This window comes from Nanorana parkeri, unplaced genomic scaffold (assembly GCF_000935625.1).
Source record: "Nanorana parkeri isolate BGI_ZX_2015 unplaced genomic scaffold, ASM93562v1 scaffold884, whole genome shotgun sequence".
Classification (NCBI taxonomy): Eukaryota; Metazoa; Chordata; class Amphibia; order Anura; family Dicroglossidae; genus Nanorana; species Nanorana parkeri.
Window position 1 is genome coordinate 322,248 of NW_017307152.1, and position 17,918 is coordinate 340,165.

Here is a 17,918-nt window from a genome sequence, read left to right on the forward strand (position 1 = left end):
AAAAAAACAACAATGTATAATATTGCCAGAGGCTGGAAGCATAATTAGGGTCCCCAGATATTCAATAGAACAATAACTATTTTTTAAACTGGAGGGAGTACACCGTCGTCCTCATTAGCAATCGCATACGGGGAGCTTATCCTACAACCTCGCGCTAGCTGCACTACACGGGATACCAAGACAATGTCCTTTTGCTCTGCAGGCAGTAACAAAAGGGGTTAAATGGAAATGATTGACATGAAAGCGCAGGGCAGGCACTTGAATGGTGACTCCGTGCCAGCAAGATGTTATTTTATGCTCAGAAACGCCAGGCAAAGTCCCAGTTCCCCTTTGGGAGAGACTAACTGACCTCACCCAGCCTTGGTGCCCATAGACCCGAAACATCCAAGCAATGGGATCATAGAAATGACCAAAGTGTCCAGCATATTCTCTTCCAGTGAATTTTTTTAATTGGGGGTTTTAGCCTGGTTCCTTTTCAGATGTGACAGAGTATGAAATGGGCTTATTCAAGGGGGCCGGGGAAGCTAGTCTGATCCCTTTTGTGGCTCAGACTTCATGGTCAACGTGCTTTGGAAGCTCCAGACAATGACAGTAGACGGTCTAGCATCCTCGGCCGCCATATCGCCATGCTCCTGCGCTGACTCTCAGACGCATGTAAATCCGAAGACGAGCAACAACAAAAAAAACAAGGAGTCTCACACGCCATCTGCTTGTTTGAAAATGCAGCAGATGAGGGCAAAAAGGAGGAAGGGCGCCTGGACATGGTGAGAGTGTTTGATTACTTTACTGTACGGGTCGGACAACCACTCCAGGAGAGGACAAATGGGTCAGTGACCAGCTAGTGCATATCAGGCAACACCGGATTCCCGTGTTTTAGGCAATATTCTGCAGTCAGATTCGGCAAACTTTTCGAGTGGAACTGCAGCTTCATTTTACTTGACTGCATGCATCTTACCTCTCGGAAAGTGCAATGCTTGGAAACAGGGAGTGCATTGCCCTGAATTTTCCCTGGCATTCGGACCAGCTTCAAAGAACTATGGGGTAAGTGTTTTTCCCCATAGTTCTCCTCAGGGTCACGGGAGGACATAAACTAGTGTCCTCCCATGACCTAAAGCTCAGTATATCGCGAGCTACAGCTCGCGGTATACTGAGAACGCCGCAGCCGGAACGGATCCCGACATTATTGTCGAGATCCACCTAGCTGCGTGATTGACAGCTGGCTCTGCCTGTCTAGAGGCAGAGCCAGCTGTACCCTCCCCCTTCCCCTGTTCGGTCCTCCAGTCAGCTCTGGAGGATCAGAGCGGGGAATCCCTGCAGGGAGCCGTGAGTGACAGTCACGGCTCTCGGCAGGGACAGGATCGAGAAGTGAGCGAGCGACGGTATGTGTTCACTCACTTCCCGATCTATTGAGCAGACGTGTGACAGTTTGATTGTCACACGGCGGCTCGAACTATGAGGTTGAAAAATCACACACCTCATAGTTTTCCTTTAATGAAAATAATCTGAAACGTCTGTGTCAATGTTTTAACACACCTGCTCCTATGTATACTTTCCAAATCATATATCTATGTGGAGGAAGCCATATTAGTACAGAAGCAGACTCTGCCTTCTGCTTAGCTGTGCTGCACATTGGTTCCGCTTTTCTGTTCCCCTGTTAAGTCTACCAGTCGGGTCTAAAAGGCAGAAAACAATGCATCCCACATGTGACTGCACTTGTTGACCTGTATGTTCCTTTAAGCTGGCCATACGCTTTTCACATTTTGGCTTAGAGTTCTGATAACTCTTGAAATTTGAGCAGAGTGGGCCCTGGTGGCCCCTCTCCATCTGACGGAAGTTGACTTTCGCCTATGGAGCCAGTCCACTAATAAGCTGCAGCCACTGATCGGGTATTCTGAGACTTGCCGCTGATATTTAATATGAACGGGGAAAGCTAGCTTTTTTTTTTCTTGTTCATTTGCCTTTGGGGGCCACATGAGAAAAAAAAAAGTGAGTGTATGGCTAGCTTAAGTCCAAGGAGACGATAATGGCAATAGAAAGGGCATTCAAATATGGCTAGGAAGACCCTATGGGGTCCCCAGGGGCTGGGGAGCAGTTACACTTAAAACCTCTGGTACCCCAGTTCCTGCTTCTCTGGTGACAGGTACTCTTAAAGGGGGAAGCTATGATAGCTGCTCATATTTTGAGGTTTCAATTTCACATTTTAATGGTTGCAGTAACATATTTCCCCATTGTATATACGCAGGTAAGGCCTAACTATATTTCTCTACAATTTCTCAGCCTCACTTTCTCTTTTAAAAAAAAAATGTTTTTGTCTTTTTATACACTAACCCGCTCTGAAAAGATTAAAGTATATGCAAAACCTTAAAACAAATGTCTCCTATTTGTTGACTTTTAGTATGTTTAATGTACCATTGGAAGCATTTCATTACATCTGTTCAATAAGTGAAAACAAATCCTGCCAGAAATCCAGTGCCCTGATAACTTCCTGTGCTCTCTGGTGATTTATCAGATAATATTGTTCCATAATTCTCAGTTAAATACAGAACACCTCCTCCCTATGGTATAGAGAAGGGAGGGACAGGTGTTCTGTAGTCTTAGTCCATAGTACCTATCCAAGGGTGATCACGTTGCTTATTCATAGATACAGCACAGTGAGTGAGTGCCCCCCTAGGACAGGAAGTGCGTTTCTGGAAGGATCAGCAGGTAAAAATAAAGGGAAAAACCTGAAAACTCAAGCAGCCACCACATCTAAGGACTGGTATGCTGCAATATAGGGATGCACCAATACTAGTATCGCTATCGATGCCGAATACTTGTACTCGCCCAAAATGCTCCGATGCCTAGCCCGATACTTCCGGTATCAGGAAGCCGGGCAGCGCGTCATTACACGCTGCCAGCTTCCTGATTGGCTAGGAAGCCGGCTCCATGCTCTCTCGTCACAAGTGACGAGAGAGCATGGAGCCGGCTTCCCAGCCAATCAGGAAGCCGGCAGAGTGTAATAACGCGATGCCCGGCTTCCTGATTGGTCAGACCAATCGGGAAGCCGGGCACCGTGTAATGATTAGCCGGGAAGCTGACTTCATGCTCCCTCGTCATTACACAGCGCCCGGCTTCCTGATTGGCCAGAAAGCCGGCTCCATGCTTTCTCCTCACCTAGTGACGAGAAGCATGGGGATGGCTTCACTGCTAATCAGGAAGCCAGGTGGCGAGTCATTACACGCCGCCTGGCTTCCTGAATGGGACTTCCGGTACTTGGTAATTGGTATCCGCGAGTACCGAAAGAAAAATATCGGTACTTGATACCGAAATACTGGTATCGGTGCATCCCTACTGCAATATATTACATTTATGTTGTTGGGTTTAGATCAGTGGTTCTCAACCTGTGTAATCTCAGGACCCACATTTGTCCTTGGTCATTAAGTCGCGACCCAAGTCGCACTGCAATGGAACATATGGCAGTGTGGGCTGCTGTGCTGTGATGGAGCTCCATCCATATGTGCATTGCCTGTACAGCTCACATGTGCGCCTGTAGAGGTGCTGGGAGCCAGAATGTGATGTCACTCCAGTCCAGGCACCTCTACAGGACATGCGAGGGAGCTGTAAGTAAAGAACGTATGGAGGGAGCTCCTTGGCGGCCATACCCACAGCCCACCTCACGTCAACACTTGGCGCTGGGCAGCATATTTTAAATGGCTGCTTGGTGCAAGAATGGACAGTGCTGCGCTACAGGGGGGCTATGGGGAGGCATGCGGCGACCCACTGAATATGGGGTCGCGACCCACTTTTGGGTCACGACCCACCAGTTGAGAACCAAGGGTTTAGATGAGCTTAATGTAAATTGAAGTCTATCAATTTCACAGGTAAATCTTAAATAAAAAAGGAAGGCTATAACTGCGCCTTGTCAAGCGGCATTTTGAAATATCTGCAGTGGTAGCTTCAGTTTCAGGCAGTCCTGAGCCGGGAAGGGATGATAAATTGTATGTTGGCCTTTTAAGATTAAATTCTCTTTAAATGATCACTTAATGATCCCTTAAGGTCTTTAAACGATCTTTTGTGCTCTGGAACGCGACACGTTCATGCTTCCCGGGAGCTTGCCTTGTGCGGAGAGAATAGAGGTGCACAGACCCCGACTTTCGGCGGCCTAATCGCGTGATACGCCTCTGGTCGTTAGACACAGCAGTGCCTGGCTGTCTTCAGAGGCGGCCCCATGCTATGTAATGTGCTTCTTATCTGCTAATCACACTATTATGTGTGGGATAAAGGAGAGGACAAATCCTACTAGTCATGGCCTGAGACCCATGAGAAAGGGGGGGGTCCCAGTCAGTTATCCATCTGCCTCTGCAAGAGTCGCAGATTGGCCCCGCTGAATGCCTGGACAATGGCTCACACCACTGCTATGTGAGCGCACTGTATTATACAGAGCCAACATCAGTTTCCATATGGCTGTATAAAAGTTTAGGAATACACACACCTGTCTTTTAAGGGCGACTCGAGCTAAACACAGAGTTAAGAAAAATAAATCCAGTGAATAGGAAAGGTTTTGGCTGCGATTTGTAAGATTATTAGCATATATTTAACTACTTCACCCACTCTCGCTGTACCATATGGCTACAGAGAACACAGCAGTTTAAGAACTTATGGTGTCACTGCTCTGCCTCCTGAATGCCTTTTGAACTACTAGTGAACCTTGCCAAGCTATCACCACTCGCCCTAAACTCTCTTCCTCCTGTAATCACATCTAAGTACCTATCTACTTCCTAATCATCAGCCTATTGCAAGCCTGACTTCAGCTTTTGATTGACATGATGTGGAAATCCATTCTGGCCTTCTAATGTGTTCCTGTAGCTTTAACCCCATCGCCACCAGTGACGTCCAACAGTTCCTCAAGAGATGACGAGGGAGCATGAAGCCGGCTTCCCGACCAATCAGAAAGCCGGGGGCCGTGTCATTACACGGCCCCTGGCTTCCTGATTGGCCAGCTTCCGACCAATCAGGAAGCCAGGCAGCGAGTCATTACATGCTGCCCGGCATTAAAACTTCTGTTTTCAATCTAAACACTTTAAATAGGCTTTTTGTGTAGATTAGACAGAGAAGGTGCTAAGGAACTGTTGTGTTGTTCTGTGTATTGACCTGCCCATATGAACCTCTCCCTTGGCTAGCTATAAACTGACCTGAGTAGTTGCCATATTTGTTTTGTTGGCACTTGGATACTCATTTTAGAGACAAAACCTAGGGGGCGTGGCGAGCTGCCGACCAAGATGGCCGCTGGTTGAGTGAGCTCCGCTCCACCGATCCCCTGGAAAGCAGACAAAAGCCACCATAAGCCTACCTGTCCGACCATCCAGCCACCGGAACCCCCGGACACAACACTCGTCCACACGCGGAGCGTGATGCGGCGATCCAGGAGGCAGAAAGAGCCGCGATTCACACGCAGCCGACGGGGACCCAAGATGGCGGACGTATCTCAGCACGAGGAACCGCGGGCCTCTCCGACTCCCACACCTGAGGTATTTGATTCCTCATCCCTCGATAGCATGCCCCTGACCCCAGCAGACGACCCAGTGAGTGTCAGGGACATGGCCTTATTGGATAAATTCCGCACGATGCTGCAAACTGAGCTAACTCTGGCAACTGACAAGCTGGCTGCAGTGTTATCGTCTGAAATTAAAGAGATAGGCACCCGCACAGATCTTCTAAGGTCGGGTGTGAAATATCAGAGCTGCCATGGCAGTTCTGGAATTTGGGGTTGTAAAGATTTAAATTATGGAGTGGGACATTGAGTGGACTGTACCCAGTGTTTGCTGGATACAGTTAGCCATTCACCAACTGGTTTTACTTGTTCCCTGGAACTGCTCTTTAATGAATCAATGAACCTAAATTACTACAAGGTTTTACAATGGTGCAGCTGATAACATTTCCAGATATATATAAGCACATGTTGGAGAACCTAAATCAGAACTGAAGGTAATGTAAATTAAATTCCATGTCTGGGGAAAGACATTTAGGCCCCGTTCACACTGAGAGGTTTATCGCGCAAAATCGCGCTACAGAAGTCACTTTTGCACTGCAAAATGGAAGGAAAGAATGGTGTCACGTCAAGATCGCTGTTGATTGGTTACAGCCCAATGTAGCAGCGACGAAGTCCCGCCCAAAAAACGCGATACGTAGCGCGATAAAATGTGCAATGTCGCTCATAGCCGCTCAGCACAAAATTGCGCGGAAAAACCCGCAATATCGCCGGTAATGTCGTTCAGTGTGAATGGGGTGTAAGGGACACACCTGTCTTCCTGTCCATTTCTCCTACAAAAGACAAGGCAGACAACTGCTGTTGAGTTTCTGCTTTCAAGCAGACGTAAATAAAATGCATTTTTCACCGACACTGGAACATTTATATTGATTTTGGTAATAGATATAGAGGTAGCATATATTTTAGATCTTTGATATGACAGACTGGTATTTCAGTAAAAATCTCTCCCACACCTATGTTCCAGAGTCCCAGGATCTGGATGGTAGTGAGGACCTCTACTGGAAGGATAGAGTACTGCTACAGAGGGATTGGAATACATGGATTGAAAACAATAGGTGTTTCTGGGTGATCACAGTTTCTATCAACAGACAACTATCAGATTACTCACCACATCACTAAAGCTGCCCATACTCAGTTCAAATTTCGTTTGAAAAAACGGTCCTTCTAATTTTAGCGGATTACACTTGACAATTGCATTCCACTGTATTGGTGAGGAAAATCAAAGACTGATGGAAAATGTCTCTTTTCTTGTTTAAATCGAATGAATTTCTAATTGTGACTGTAGTTTTTATTTGGCAAAAATCTTACTTATTGTAACGTGCCTGTGCGGGCAAAAGTTTGATCCGAAAACAGAAATTAATTTGTCTGTCAGGAACAGTCTTTCCTTCAGCGACCATGAACATATAACAGAAGTGTCCCCCTGACTCTTGCCAGGAAATTTATATTGGTCATCAGCAATCTACTTAGACCCCTGATATTTCCTCAAAGCCCCTTGATGGTAATGTGAATGAATAAATAAAAAATAATGAAAAATGTATGTATGTATGTATGTATGTATGTATGTATGTATATATATATATATATATCCTCCTTCCCCACACACATAACATACATGTGCAACAGTGTGCACCATAATGTGGTGTACATTAGGCACATGCGCTGTGGTGCGTTGTTAGAGTACAACGTGTCTGTGCTTAATAAATGCATGGGGCTTTTGGTAACCTCCGATAAGAAACGACGGTATGAATGATGCCTAAAATTGTCACTTTTGATTATAAGAAAAATAATGGTTGGCCTCCTGGGAAAAAGTAAGTCTTTGTTGAGATTCTGCCTCCCTTTAATTATTCTAGAGAATGAAAGGAAAAACTAATTAAGTGCAATTGGGCAGCAGCGTTCTTTTCCAAGTTAATTAAAGTCAATTCTCACCTTTTGTGTTGGTCTTTTCTGTACTTCTTTGGTTTTCCAGCTAGCTGCTTGCTGAGGCTTTGTGGTGCATCTCTCAGGCCAAAACTCTTGGCCACGTGGCCCAGGTGCAGAGAACGGATGTGGAAGATGTGCTTTAGGTTCTTGGGATATGTGGCATAAGAACGAATGTAGGACTGCAGCGCTGGGAGGGGGGAAAAAAAGAAAAAGGTTTTAAATGCTGAACCATGATCAAATACATAAAAAACGATTACAAGGTACCATCTTCAGCTTTATTTAATGACGAATGCAAGCAGAAAAGACCTAAGTGTAAAGTGCAGAAACCCAGTGCAACCAAGCAGAATTCACCCCACTACAAGATGGATTCTGAATTGTTGCTATGCATAACACGTTTTTTCTATGTGCTTGGGGAGCCCCATCCCCAGACCTTTTTATATACAGGGCTTAACTTCTGGTCAAGCATATAGCTCTACCATGACCTTTTCCACTATAGTGATATACCATGCACTTCTCCACTCAACAATCCTCCACCGCAGGACTATACTATACCTTCCTTCACTGAACAATCCTCCACTTTAGGGCTATACCAAGGCCTTCTCCACTGAACAATCCTCCACTTTAGAGCTATACCAAGGCCTTCTCCACTGAACAGTCCTTCACTTTAGAGCTAAACCAAGGCCTTCTTCACTGAACAGTCCTCCACCACAGAACTATACTATACCTTCCTTCACTGAACAATCCTCCACTTTAGGGCTATACCAAGGCCTTCTCCACTGAACAATCCTCCACTTTAGAGCTATACCAAGGCCTTCTCCACTGAACAGTCTTCCACTTTAGAGCTATACCAAGGCCTTCTCCACTGAACAGTCTTCCACTTTAGAGCTATACCAAGCCTTCTCCACTGAACAGTCTTCCGTTTTAGAGCTATACCATGGCCTTCTCCACTGAACAATCCTCCACCACAGAACTATACTATACTTTCCGTCACTGAACAATCCTCCACTGTAGAGTTATAACCAGGGGCTTCTCTACTGAACAGTCCTCCACTTTAGAGCTATACCAAGGCCTTCTCCACTAAACAATCCTCCACCACAGAGCTATATCACTCAATGTTCCACTGAACAATCTTTCACCATAGAGCTATACACTTATTTCCACTGAACAATCCTTCACCGCAGAGATATACCATTCCCACAACCCTAACAGGGCTTTTTACAAAAGGGTGTAGAGTCTGGAGAAGGCAGGTGAAGTGAACAATCTAGGTTGGACAACATAGCTGAACTGGAAAGGAAGCTGAATTGGAGAATTTTTTCCAAATCCGCCATTTTGACCTAGATTGTTCACTTCTCCAAACTCTTCACCCTTTAGTGAATAGCCCTTTAAGTCTTTACTACGTCCTTCTCCATTGTCCAATTCTTCTCCACAGAGCTATACTACGGACATCTCCCCCGAACACTACTCCACTACAGAGCTATACCAAGCCCTTCTCCATAAACACTCATCCACCATAAGGCTACACCACACTCTTCTCCATTGGACCATCCTTTACCACAGAGTTATTCCATACCCTTCTCCACTAAACAGTCCTCCATAATAGAGCTATACCACTGCCCCCCTGGCTGAACAATCCTCTACTATAGAGCTATGCCACATTCTTTTCTCCTGAACAATGCACAGTAATAAAACTTTATTATGTCCTACTCCACTGACCAGTCCTTCTCTACAGAACTATACCACACACCTCGCTACAAAACAATCCTCCAAGATAGAGCTATACCATGCCCTTCTCCATTGAAAAGTCCAACGAAAGAGATCCAGAGGTCAACAAAGTAAAGATGTGAAGGGCTGAATGAAACCTGATTACCAGGCAAATTACATGAAGACACAAAAAGGTCTTAAAGTGGACCTTTACCCCCCTTTGACTAAAAATCACATCAGCATACAGCTCTGCATGCTGATATGAAATCATCATACATTCATTAGCTAAACAAACATGCTTGGCCAGCCTCGGACTTGGAGACATAGGAACATTCTCCTCTCAGTCTATACTTTTTTAAATTGGGCGAATGCTCTCATATGTCTGAGGGCACCTTTCAAGAGACACTACCAAAATAGGAATACTTTTACTTGATGAACGGAATACAGGCAGTGGCGTCACAAGGGGGGTGCGGCCCGCACCCGGGTGACACCATTGGAGGGGTGACACCAAAATGACTCAGTCATTTTGGTGTCACCCCCCTCTGAAAAGTCGGGCGCTCGGTCATGGACCGAACGCCCGACAGTATCAGAAGAGAGGAGGGGAACCGGCGGCATACCTTATCCCGCCAGGTGACTGTCCCCTCCTCTCTCTGCCGGCGTCCATCACCAAGATGGCCGTCGGCAGGTATCAGAATACTCCCGTGCGTGCGCGATGACGTCATCGCGCACACGCGTGGTGACGTCACGCGCAGTGACGCCTCGGCGGGGTGACACTCGGTTACCGCTCCAGGTGTCACCCAGCCTCGGGACGCCCCTGAATACAGGGCCTACCTTATATGTCCTCCTCCTTTAAGACACAGAAGTCTAAAGAAAAAACTATTTTTTGAGTAAGGAAGTATCAAGACATTATCAGGTACTTTGGTTTTTGTCCAGTTGGGGACATTTTTAATCGCTTCCTTTACTGGAGACACATCAAGAAGAGGAAAAACCTCCAAAGTAAGCTAAAATCACCTCTAACGGCCTGTGTTGATGGAGTTTGAAGTCGTGCCAATTACATCAGTTTGAGATGTTTCTGAGATCGTTCAGAATTAATTGACGGATGCATTTGAGATGCAGTTGACCCCCTTCTGACCTGCTTCAAAGGGGCTTTGCAGTCTCTTGTATATTACAGGTATTTATATAGCGCCGACAATTTACGCAGCACTTTACATAGTTACACATTCACATCAGTCCCTACCCTCAAGGAGCTTACAATCTAAGGTCCCTATCTCACATGCATACATAGAGGGCCAACTTAAAGAGGAGCCAATTAGCCTACCAGCATGTCTTTGGAGTGTGGGAGGAAACCGGAGTACCCGGAGGAAACCCACGCAAGGCCAGGCCACTATCTGCAAACTCCTTGCAGATCGTGGCCTGGCCGGAATTCGAACCAGGACCCCCAGTGCTGCAAGGCAGAAGCGCTAACCACTATGCCACTGTGCTGCCGCCACTGTATAGAATGGACTGTATAGAATATAGAGTGGAGGAGCAAACGTTCACTGTGATTGCGATCCGGGATTGTTATGCCTCTTTGAATATGGAAGTCTGGTGAGTGTGGTGTGTTTCACAGTCACCTGGAGTTTGCACACTACAGCTATAAGAAGGACTTATCACTGATGTTTTTTTTAAATTTGATATTTATCATTCACGTATTAAGATTATTGGTAAGCGCAGTGCATTTGTTTGATCTAGCCACTGTATAGAAACCATCTGACTCCAAAAGGCCGTCCAAGCACATTTACACCCAGGATTTATCCCCTGACTGTTGATATGGCAAAAATCCAGCGTGCTCATTTAGTCCTGTTTCAGCTGACACAGTACTTTTTTGGCTCTACCTGTTCACAACTGAACTTCCCACATCCGCTAACCCTCTATGACTATCTCCATATGCATATATGGAAATAAATGCTGCTGGCTTGACTAACAAGAGCAAGCTGACTGTAGGGAAAGGATTCTTGGTAGATGTGGTTCTGGGGATATTCCTATGTTAATAGCAAGAATGTTACAAGCCTGATGACATCACAGGGGTAAAAAAAAAAAAAGAAAAAGTTGTACAAGGTACAAGCAAAAAAAATAATGCTGGTGCATGCTCTATATGGGGAAGGGTGGAATCCTCTATTAGTCACGATTTCATTTCAGCCAGGTTTGGTCTACTTCTGGAGACCTTACATCTGTCAGTCTCTAAAATGACACTTTTTTCCCTTTCATTACTGTTCATAAGTGACAATATCCAGCAGCGGGACAGGAAGATTAATCGTGAGCCGACGGTAAGCTCCCTTCATCTGAGTGGGGAAGAGAGAGCTTAGAGCAAAGTGCTGCAGCCTTGGACATTTAGGGTTACTCTCAGTCTACAGCGGCCATACTGCCATACAGGACGATGAGGTAGCCAGCTCGGTAGCCATCGATGAGAAAAGCAATTGCTTCAGCACTCAATAACATACTCCCAAATACAGCTGGATTAAACCATCTACTGGAAGGGTGAAAGGAGTAATTTCACTGGAATAAGTGACACAAAGTCTATATAAGCCAAGCACCACTTAGCAAAAAACACTTATAATATAGTGAAAATTACCCTGAAATATGACAAAATTCTAGCTACTCAGCTCTTATAATGAAGGAAGAATTCACTGGGTTGCTCTTCATGTTTTGTGATAGAGAAGAGAATATGGGGGCAAAGTCAGCCTCACTTTGATTGGCATTACATTTTAAAATGTATGTATCGCCAAAACCTTTTTTTTTTTGGAAAGAAACAACACTCGTTAGGTTGTCTCTCTGCTCTTTCTGATGCTACTGCCTCCCAAAGTCTGAGCTCTGCTGCACAATAGAACAGCAACCTCACAGGAGTACAGAACTGATAAAACCTCTATCAGATTATTTTTTTCCCATTGGAGTTTTTTCCTTTTCTTTCCATCCAATGGGAATGGGGGGAAAAAAACTAACATGTGAAGTGAATTCCACTCTTGTAGAGTTGTTACCAAAACGGGTAAATTAGTGTTTTCTATTGAAAGTTCCAACTCGTCGAGATCTCCAACGACCTGACTTCCGGTTTAGTCAGAAGAGGTTTGGCTGAGAAGGCTGTACTGCACGTGCGCCACCTGTGGCATTTCCCTACACAGCAATAAAGTATTATAATGAAGTAGGGTCAGACTAATCCAGCGCATAATTCATCTGAGTTGCCCCACTCAATATGTCTGCAAGCTGCAAGTCAGGTCATTGGAGATCTCGAGGAGTTGGAGTTTAAAAGGTGCCCACACACCTTGCGATTATCGTACGATAATCGCGGGGAATCTCGCAATCGTACGATAATCACAAGGTGTGTGGAAGGTGTGCGACCGTTTCTACTGTAAGGTCGCACAACTTTTATCTTAGGAACATGTTTGAAAACTCGCCGAGAATCGTACGATTGTCGGCGGGTGTGTGGCATGCGCGTAAGATAAATGCCGAACGGGCTGGTGTGCGCAAGCGCACACTGCCCGCTCAGCATTGCGATCATCGCAAGTATTATCTGCTTGTCCAAGATGGGCAGATCGTATGTTTTAATTACCTTACAACCATCGCAAGACGAAAGTCTTGCGATGGTTGTAAGGTGTGTGGCCAGATTTAGATAGAGCAGGGTGTCCCATTTGGAAGAGTTAGGCTGCCCATACACATTGCCATCATTGGATGACACTTTTCGTCTGATGATCGAACCGTCGTACGATTTTCGTACATCGGCCCCATCCTGCCCCAATTAACGCAATTATCGCAAGGTTGGATCAGCGGTAATTAGGAGAAAGCACCTGGACGAATTGCGGTAATCAACCGCATGTATTTTCGTCTGCGCATGTGCAGTGTAGATCGTACAAATTTTGACGTATGGAAACGCCACCAACCTTGTGAAAATCGTACGATCGACCGAAGTGTTCTAACCTGCTGGTTAGGCAAAAGTCGATTGATTGTACGGTATTTGTGGTTGTACACTGCCCATCAGCCTTACGAATATAGGACGAAAACACGATTGCATACGAAAATCGGCCGATATTCGTAAGGTGTATGGGCAGCTTTAGCATTTGCATTTTGGTGGTTAAGGAAACCAGGAAAAAAAAATGGTGACCGAAACACAAAGCAAATAGTTCCTCTGAAAATGTCCAGTTCTTTAAAGCTGAACTTGGGCAGTAAAAAGAGAAAACACCAATGAGGTCATCTCTCTGCTCTTTGTGCTGCTTCTACCGTCTCTAACCTGAGTTCTGCTGTACAGGAAATGCAAGAGGTGAATACCAAATCAAGTTCAGGTACCTACACTGCTTGCATTAAAAAATAAAAATACATTTAAAAGGAGAACTGTGTGTGATTTTCACCCATCCTCATGGTTTGAGCCGACGTGTGACAATGAAACTATCACACGTCGGCTAAATAGACCGGGGAGTGAGCGAACACATACCGTCGCTCGCTCATTTCTCGATAATCTCCCTGCAGGGATTCTCCCCTCCCCACTCCGATCCTCCAGCCCTGACTGTCGGAACGGACGGGGAAGGGGGCGGGTACAGCTGGCTAGCCTCTAGATAGGCAGAACCAGCTGTCACTCACACAGCTGGGTGGATCTCAACAGTAATGTCGGGATCCGTCCCGGCTGTGGCAGTCTCAGTATACCGCGAGCTGTAGCTCGCGATATACTGAGATTTGGATCTAGAAAGGATTGTCATCAGCACACCAAAAGTTTTGAAGCAAAAAGTCCTTTATTGACAAATCGCCATCCAATACAAGCGCTTTCGGGGTCTCAGCAGTACCCCTTCATCAGGCTCAGAACTTCTAGAATCCTTTCTAGATCTGCATTGTTCACGGGGCCGTCCGTGGTCACTACAAGCACCCACCTGCTTGGCAGGTTTACTACTATTCCGGTAGGGAGTGCAGCTGGTTCTTGACTACATACTGAGATTTGGGTCACGGGAGGATGCTAATATATGTCCTCCCATGACTCTTAGGAGAACTATGAGGAAAAACACTTACCCCATAGTTGTCCTTTAATGATGTCTGCATAATACAGAGCCATACTAATGTGCGTCTTAAATATCTGTCTGGATAGGTAGAAGTGGATAGCAGCAGTTGGCTTAGATAGACTTTGTAGCAATTATCCGTGCGTCCTTCCAGTGCTGCTTTTCATCCAGTTGTTTCAATTTGAAACATTCTGGACAGATTGTTGTTTTTACTACCAATGGATACGAAGTAGGTGATACAGTTCTTTAGCACTTTAGAATGGCTTTAGTACCTTGAGGGTCCTTCATGACAATAAATGTCCAAGCCTACGGCACTTTGTCCTGATCTCCCTTATCTACAATCAGATGAAGAGAGCTTATCGTCAGCTCAGCATTAACGGCGCTCGCTTGCTGTTGGATACTGCCGCTTATAAACAGAGCATTGAAAGTGAAAAGTGTCACTTTGGAGGCTGACAGCTCTGCAGTCATATAAAGAACTTGTGACAGTGAAAGCTAGGTGGACCGGGCTGATCTGAAGTAATTACCTTAAATGCAAGCTTACCGATGGTCGCCAAACCCCGTGAGATAGGCCTGCCTGACTTTAAAGTGTCCCTCGATTCCATTTCAAACTTTTCCAGGTAAAAGTCTTTCATAATGGGAGACACCCAAGGTGCCCGCTTATTAGCCAGGAGAGATTTTTCTGTGTCTCTGAATTTGGTTCACTTTGTTACAGGAACCTGATTTTCTGTAACTTCATGCCTAAGCGCCACCAACCGTCATCCCCTTATCCGGGGACAATGCCTTTTCCAGCCAGTGAGCCAATCGCAGACAGTAGAATTGTAGTTGGCAAGGTTTAGCCATCAACTTAGAGAAAATAAGGCCCCAGTAACAATTGAAGCTAAATCAGAGAGGCGCACAGAAGAGGCTTTATTTTCCCATACATATAATAACAGGCACCATTCTTTTGTTTTTAAAGGGAATGCTTAGACTAGGGATGCACCGATATATCGGCTGAAAATTTCACTTTTGGCTAAATGCCGAAAGTGCCATTTTCCTGCCAATACATTGGCGCATGCCAGGTTTCTCTCCTTCCTGCTGGGCGCTGCTCTGTGTCCCAGCGGGGAGGAGAGAAAGTGACAGCCGGCCAAGCGCTGCGGGAGGAGAGCGATGCGAGCGGCCGGTGTTTCTTCTCCCACAACGTTCAACCGCCTATCACAGTCCGGCAGAGCGGTGTGGGGGCGGAGACAGCGCTGTCACTGGAGGCTGGGCTCTCCTCTCTGCACCGCTCGCTCAGCCTCCTGTGACAGCATGTCAGAGAGGAAAGCGAGAGCAAACACTCAGTGATCAGTGATCTCTGAGTGTTTGTACATAAATGAGGATATGGAATGTTGACTATATCCTCAATTATGAATGGATGGGAAGTGATCTACATCACCCCCAGTTCATTAATAATTGTGGTTATAGTAAACATACTATGTTCTCAAGTTATCAATGTTCAGGAACACTCAGTATAAAGGATTCCTGTTCATTTATAACAGGGGGATGCAGAAAAAGAGATTGAGGACTGTGTTCTCAATCTCTTTTTCTGTTTTAAAAAGGGAAATATCAGGGGTCTGTTTAGAACCCTAATATTTCCCTGAAGCCCCTAAAAATAAAGTAAAAAACTAAAATATTTAATAAAAAATTAATTTAATTATTTTAACTAGTTTAGCTATAAGTAAGTTACCAGCTTGATTTAAATGTTAGTGTTTTGAGAAAAATAAAACAACTTTGTTTCTATGTATAGTTTGTAAATCTACAGGCAAGCCCTCATTCACAACAATATTTTAGGCACGATTAAGGATTTCTGCGGCAGGAACTTGTGATTTCCTGCAGCTGAAATCCCTAATCTGTCGTTGTCACCCATTCATGTTAATGATCGGGTGACAGTGGCTGCATTTGAAAGCAGCAGAACGCTGGCACACCGCATGTAATCGGATGAGATATGAGTACATGCGGTTAGGGATCAATCACTATTCCTGGACACGTCGTCCAGGGATAGTTGTCTCTTCCTAACCCTATGTAATCCTAACACATACGATTATGCATGATGCAGCGGCTGTCACCCGATCATTAACTTGAACGATTGACAGCTGCCGCTTGTAAACGGCAGATTAGAAATTCGTGCTGCAAGAAATGGCAAGTTCCTGCTATACGAATCCTTAACTGCACCTATAGTATAGGTGTGAATGTACCCTAAGCAGCCGTATTTGTGCATTACATACACAGGCTCTGCTTCCTGTTTTGCAGTACAACAAAATGGCTGCACTTTACAGCTCTGTCAGGGATACCGGCACAGGTGACCCCACACCTCCGCAGGTACCCACACAGGCAGACCAAACACATGTGACCACACGGACAAGGCAAGTATGTTACACGGACCAGGCAAGGATGTTAGATATGTAGAGTTTGTTTAATATACACCTTAGACTAATAACAACAACAACCAACAAGGCTCAGGACAGCAAACAAAAGACACATGAAACAGGACTTCAAACAGGGTTCAGGACTCACAGGTAACAAGGTTCAAAACAGGATTCAGGACTCACAGGTAACTAGGTTCAAAACAGGATACTGGGTTCAGGACAAACAGGAAACACTGAGCCATCGTCCTGACTGCATAGAGGATAACAAACGCTAACAGGCCAGTTTGCTGTTGAACCTGGAGGTGTCAGGTGTCCTACACAAAAATGTTTTTATATATATACACACACACTATATCGCCAAAAGTATTGGGACGCCGGCCTTTACACGCACATGAACTTTAAAGACATCCCAGTCTTAGTCTGTAGGGTTCAATATTGGGTTGGCTCCGCCCTTTGCCGCTATAACAGCTTCAACTCTTCTGGGAAGGTTTCCACAAGGTTTAGGAGTGTGTCTATGGGAATGTTGGACCATTTGTGAGGTCAGGTACTGATGTTGGGGGAGAAGGCCGGGCTCGCAGTCTCCGCTCTAACTCATCCCAAAGCTGTTCTATCGGGTTGAGGTCAGGACTCTGTGCAGGCCAGTCATGTTCCTCCACCCCAAACTCACTCATCCATGTCTTTATGGACCTTGCTTTGTGCAGTGGTGCGCAGTCATGTTGGAACAGGAAGGGGCCATCCCCAAACTGTTCCCACAAAGTTGGGAGCATGAAATTGTTCAAAATGTCTTGGTATGCTGATGCCTTAAGAGTTCCCTTCACTGGAACTAAGGGGCCAAGCCCAACACCTGAAAAACATCCTCATACCATAATCCCCCCTCCACCAAACTTTACACTTGGCACAATGCAGTCAGACAAGTACCGTTCTCCTGGCAATACTATGTAACCACCAAACCCAGACACGTCAATCAGGTTGCCAGACAGAGAAGCGTGATTGGTCACTCCAGAGAACACGTCTCCACACCTCTAGAGTCCAGTGGTGGCGTGCTTTACACCACGGCATCCCACGCTTTGCAGTGCACTTGGTGATGTAAGGCTTGGATGCAGCTGCTCGGCCATGGAAACCCATTCCATGAAGCTCTCTACGCACTGTTGTTGTGTTAATCTGAAGGCCACACGAAGTTTGGAGGTCTGTAGCTATTGACTCTGCAGACAGTTGGTGATGGTGACTTCTGTGCACAGTGCACTTCAGCATGTGCTGACCCCGCTCTGTCATTTTATGTGGCCTACCACTAGTAGCAATGAAATTTCAAGGAACACCTGAATCCAATGGTTTGGAGGGGTGTCCAAATACTTTGGTAATATAGTTTATGTGTAT

At 45.6% G+C, this 17,918-nt stretch overlaps 1 protein-coding gene across 1 annotated transcript in view; it reads right to left on the minus strand.

The window, feature by feature from the left end:
* Nucleotides 1-17,918, minus strand: part of DDX31 (DEAD-box helicase 31) — a 79,115-nt gene that overhangs the window by 5,456 nt on the left and 55,741 nt on the right. The window contains exon 19 of the mRNA XM_018565757.1: nucleotides 7,454-7,634. Within this exon, the coding sequence (XP_018421259.1) occupies nucleotides 7,454-7,634 (181 nt within the window). The remainder of the gene's footprint in view (nucleotides 1-7,453; nucleotides 7,635-17,918) is intronic.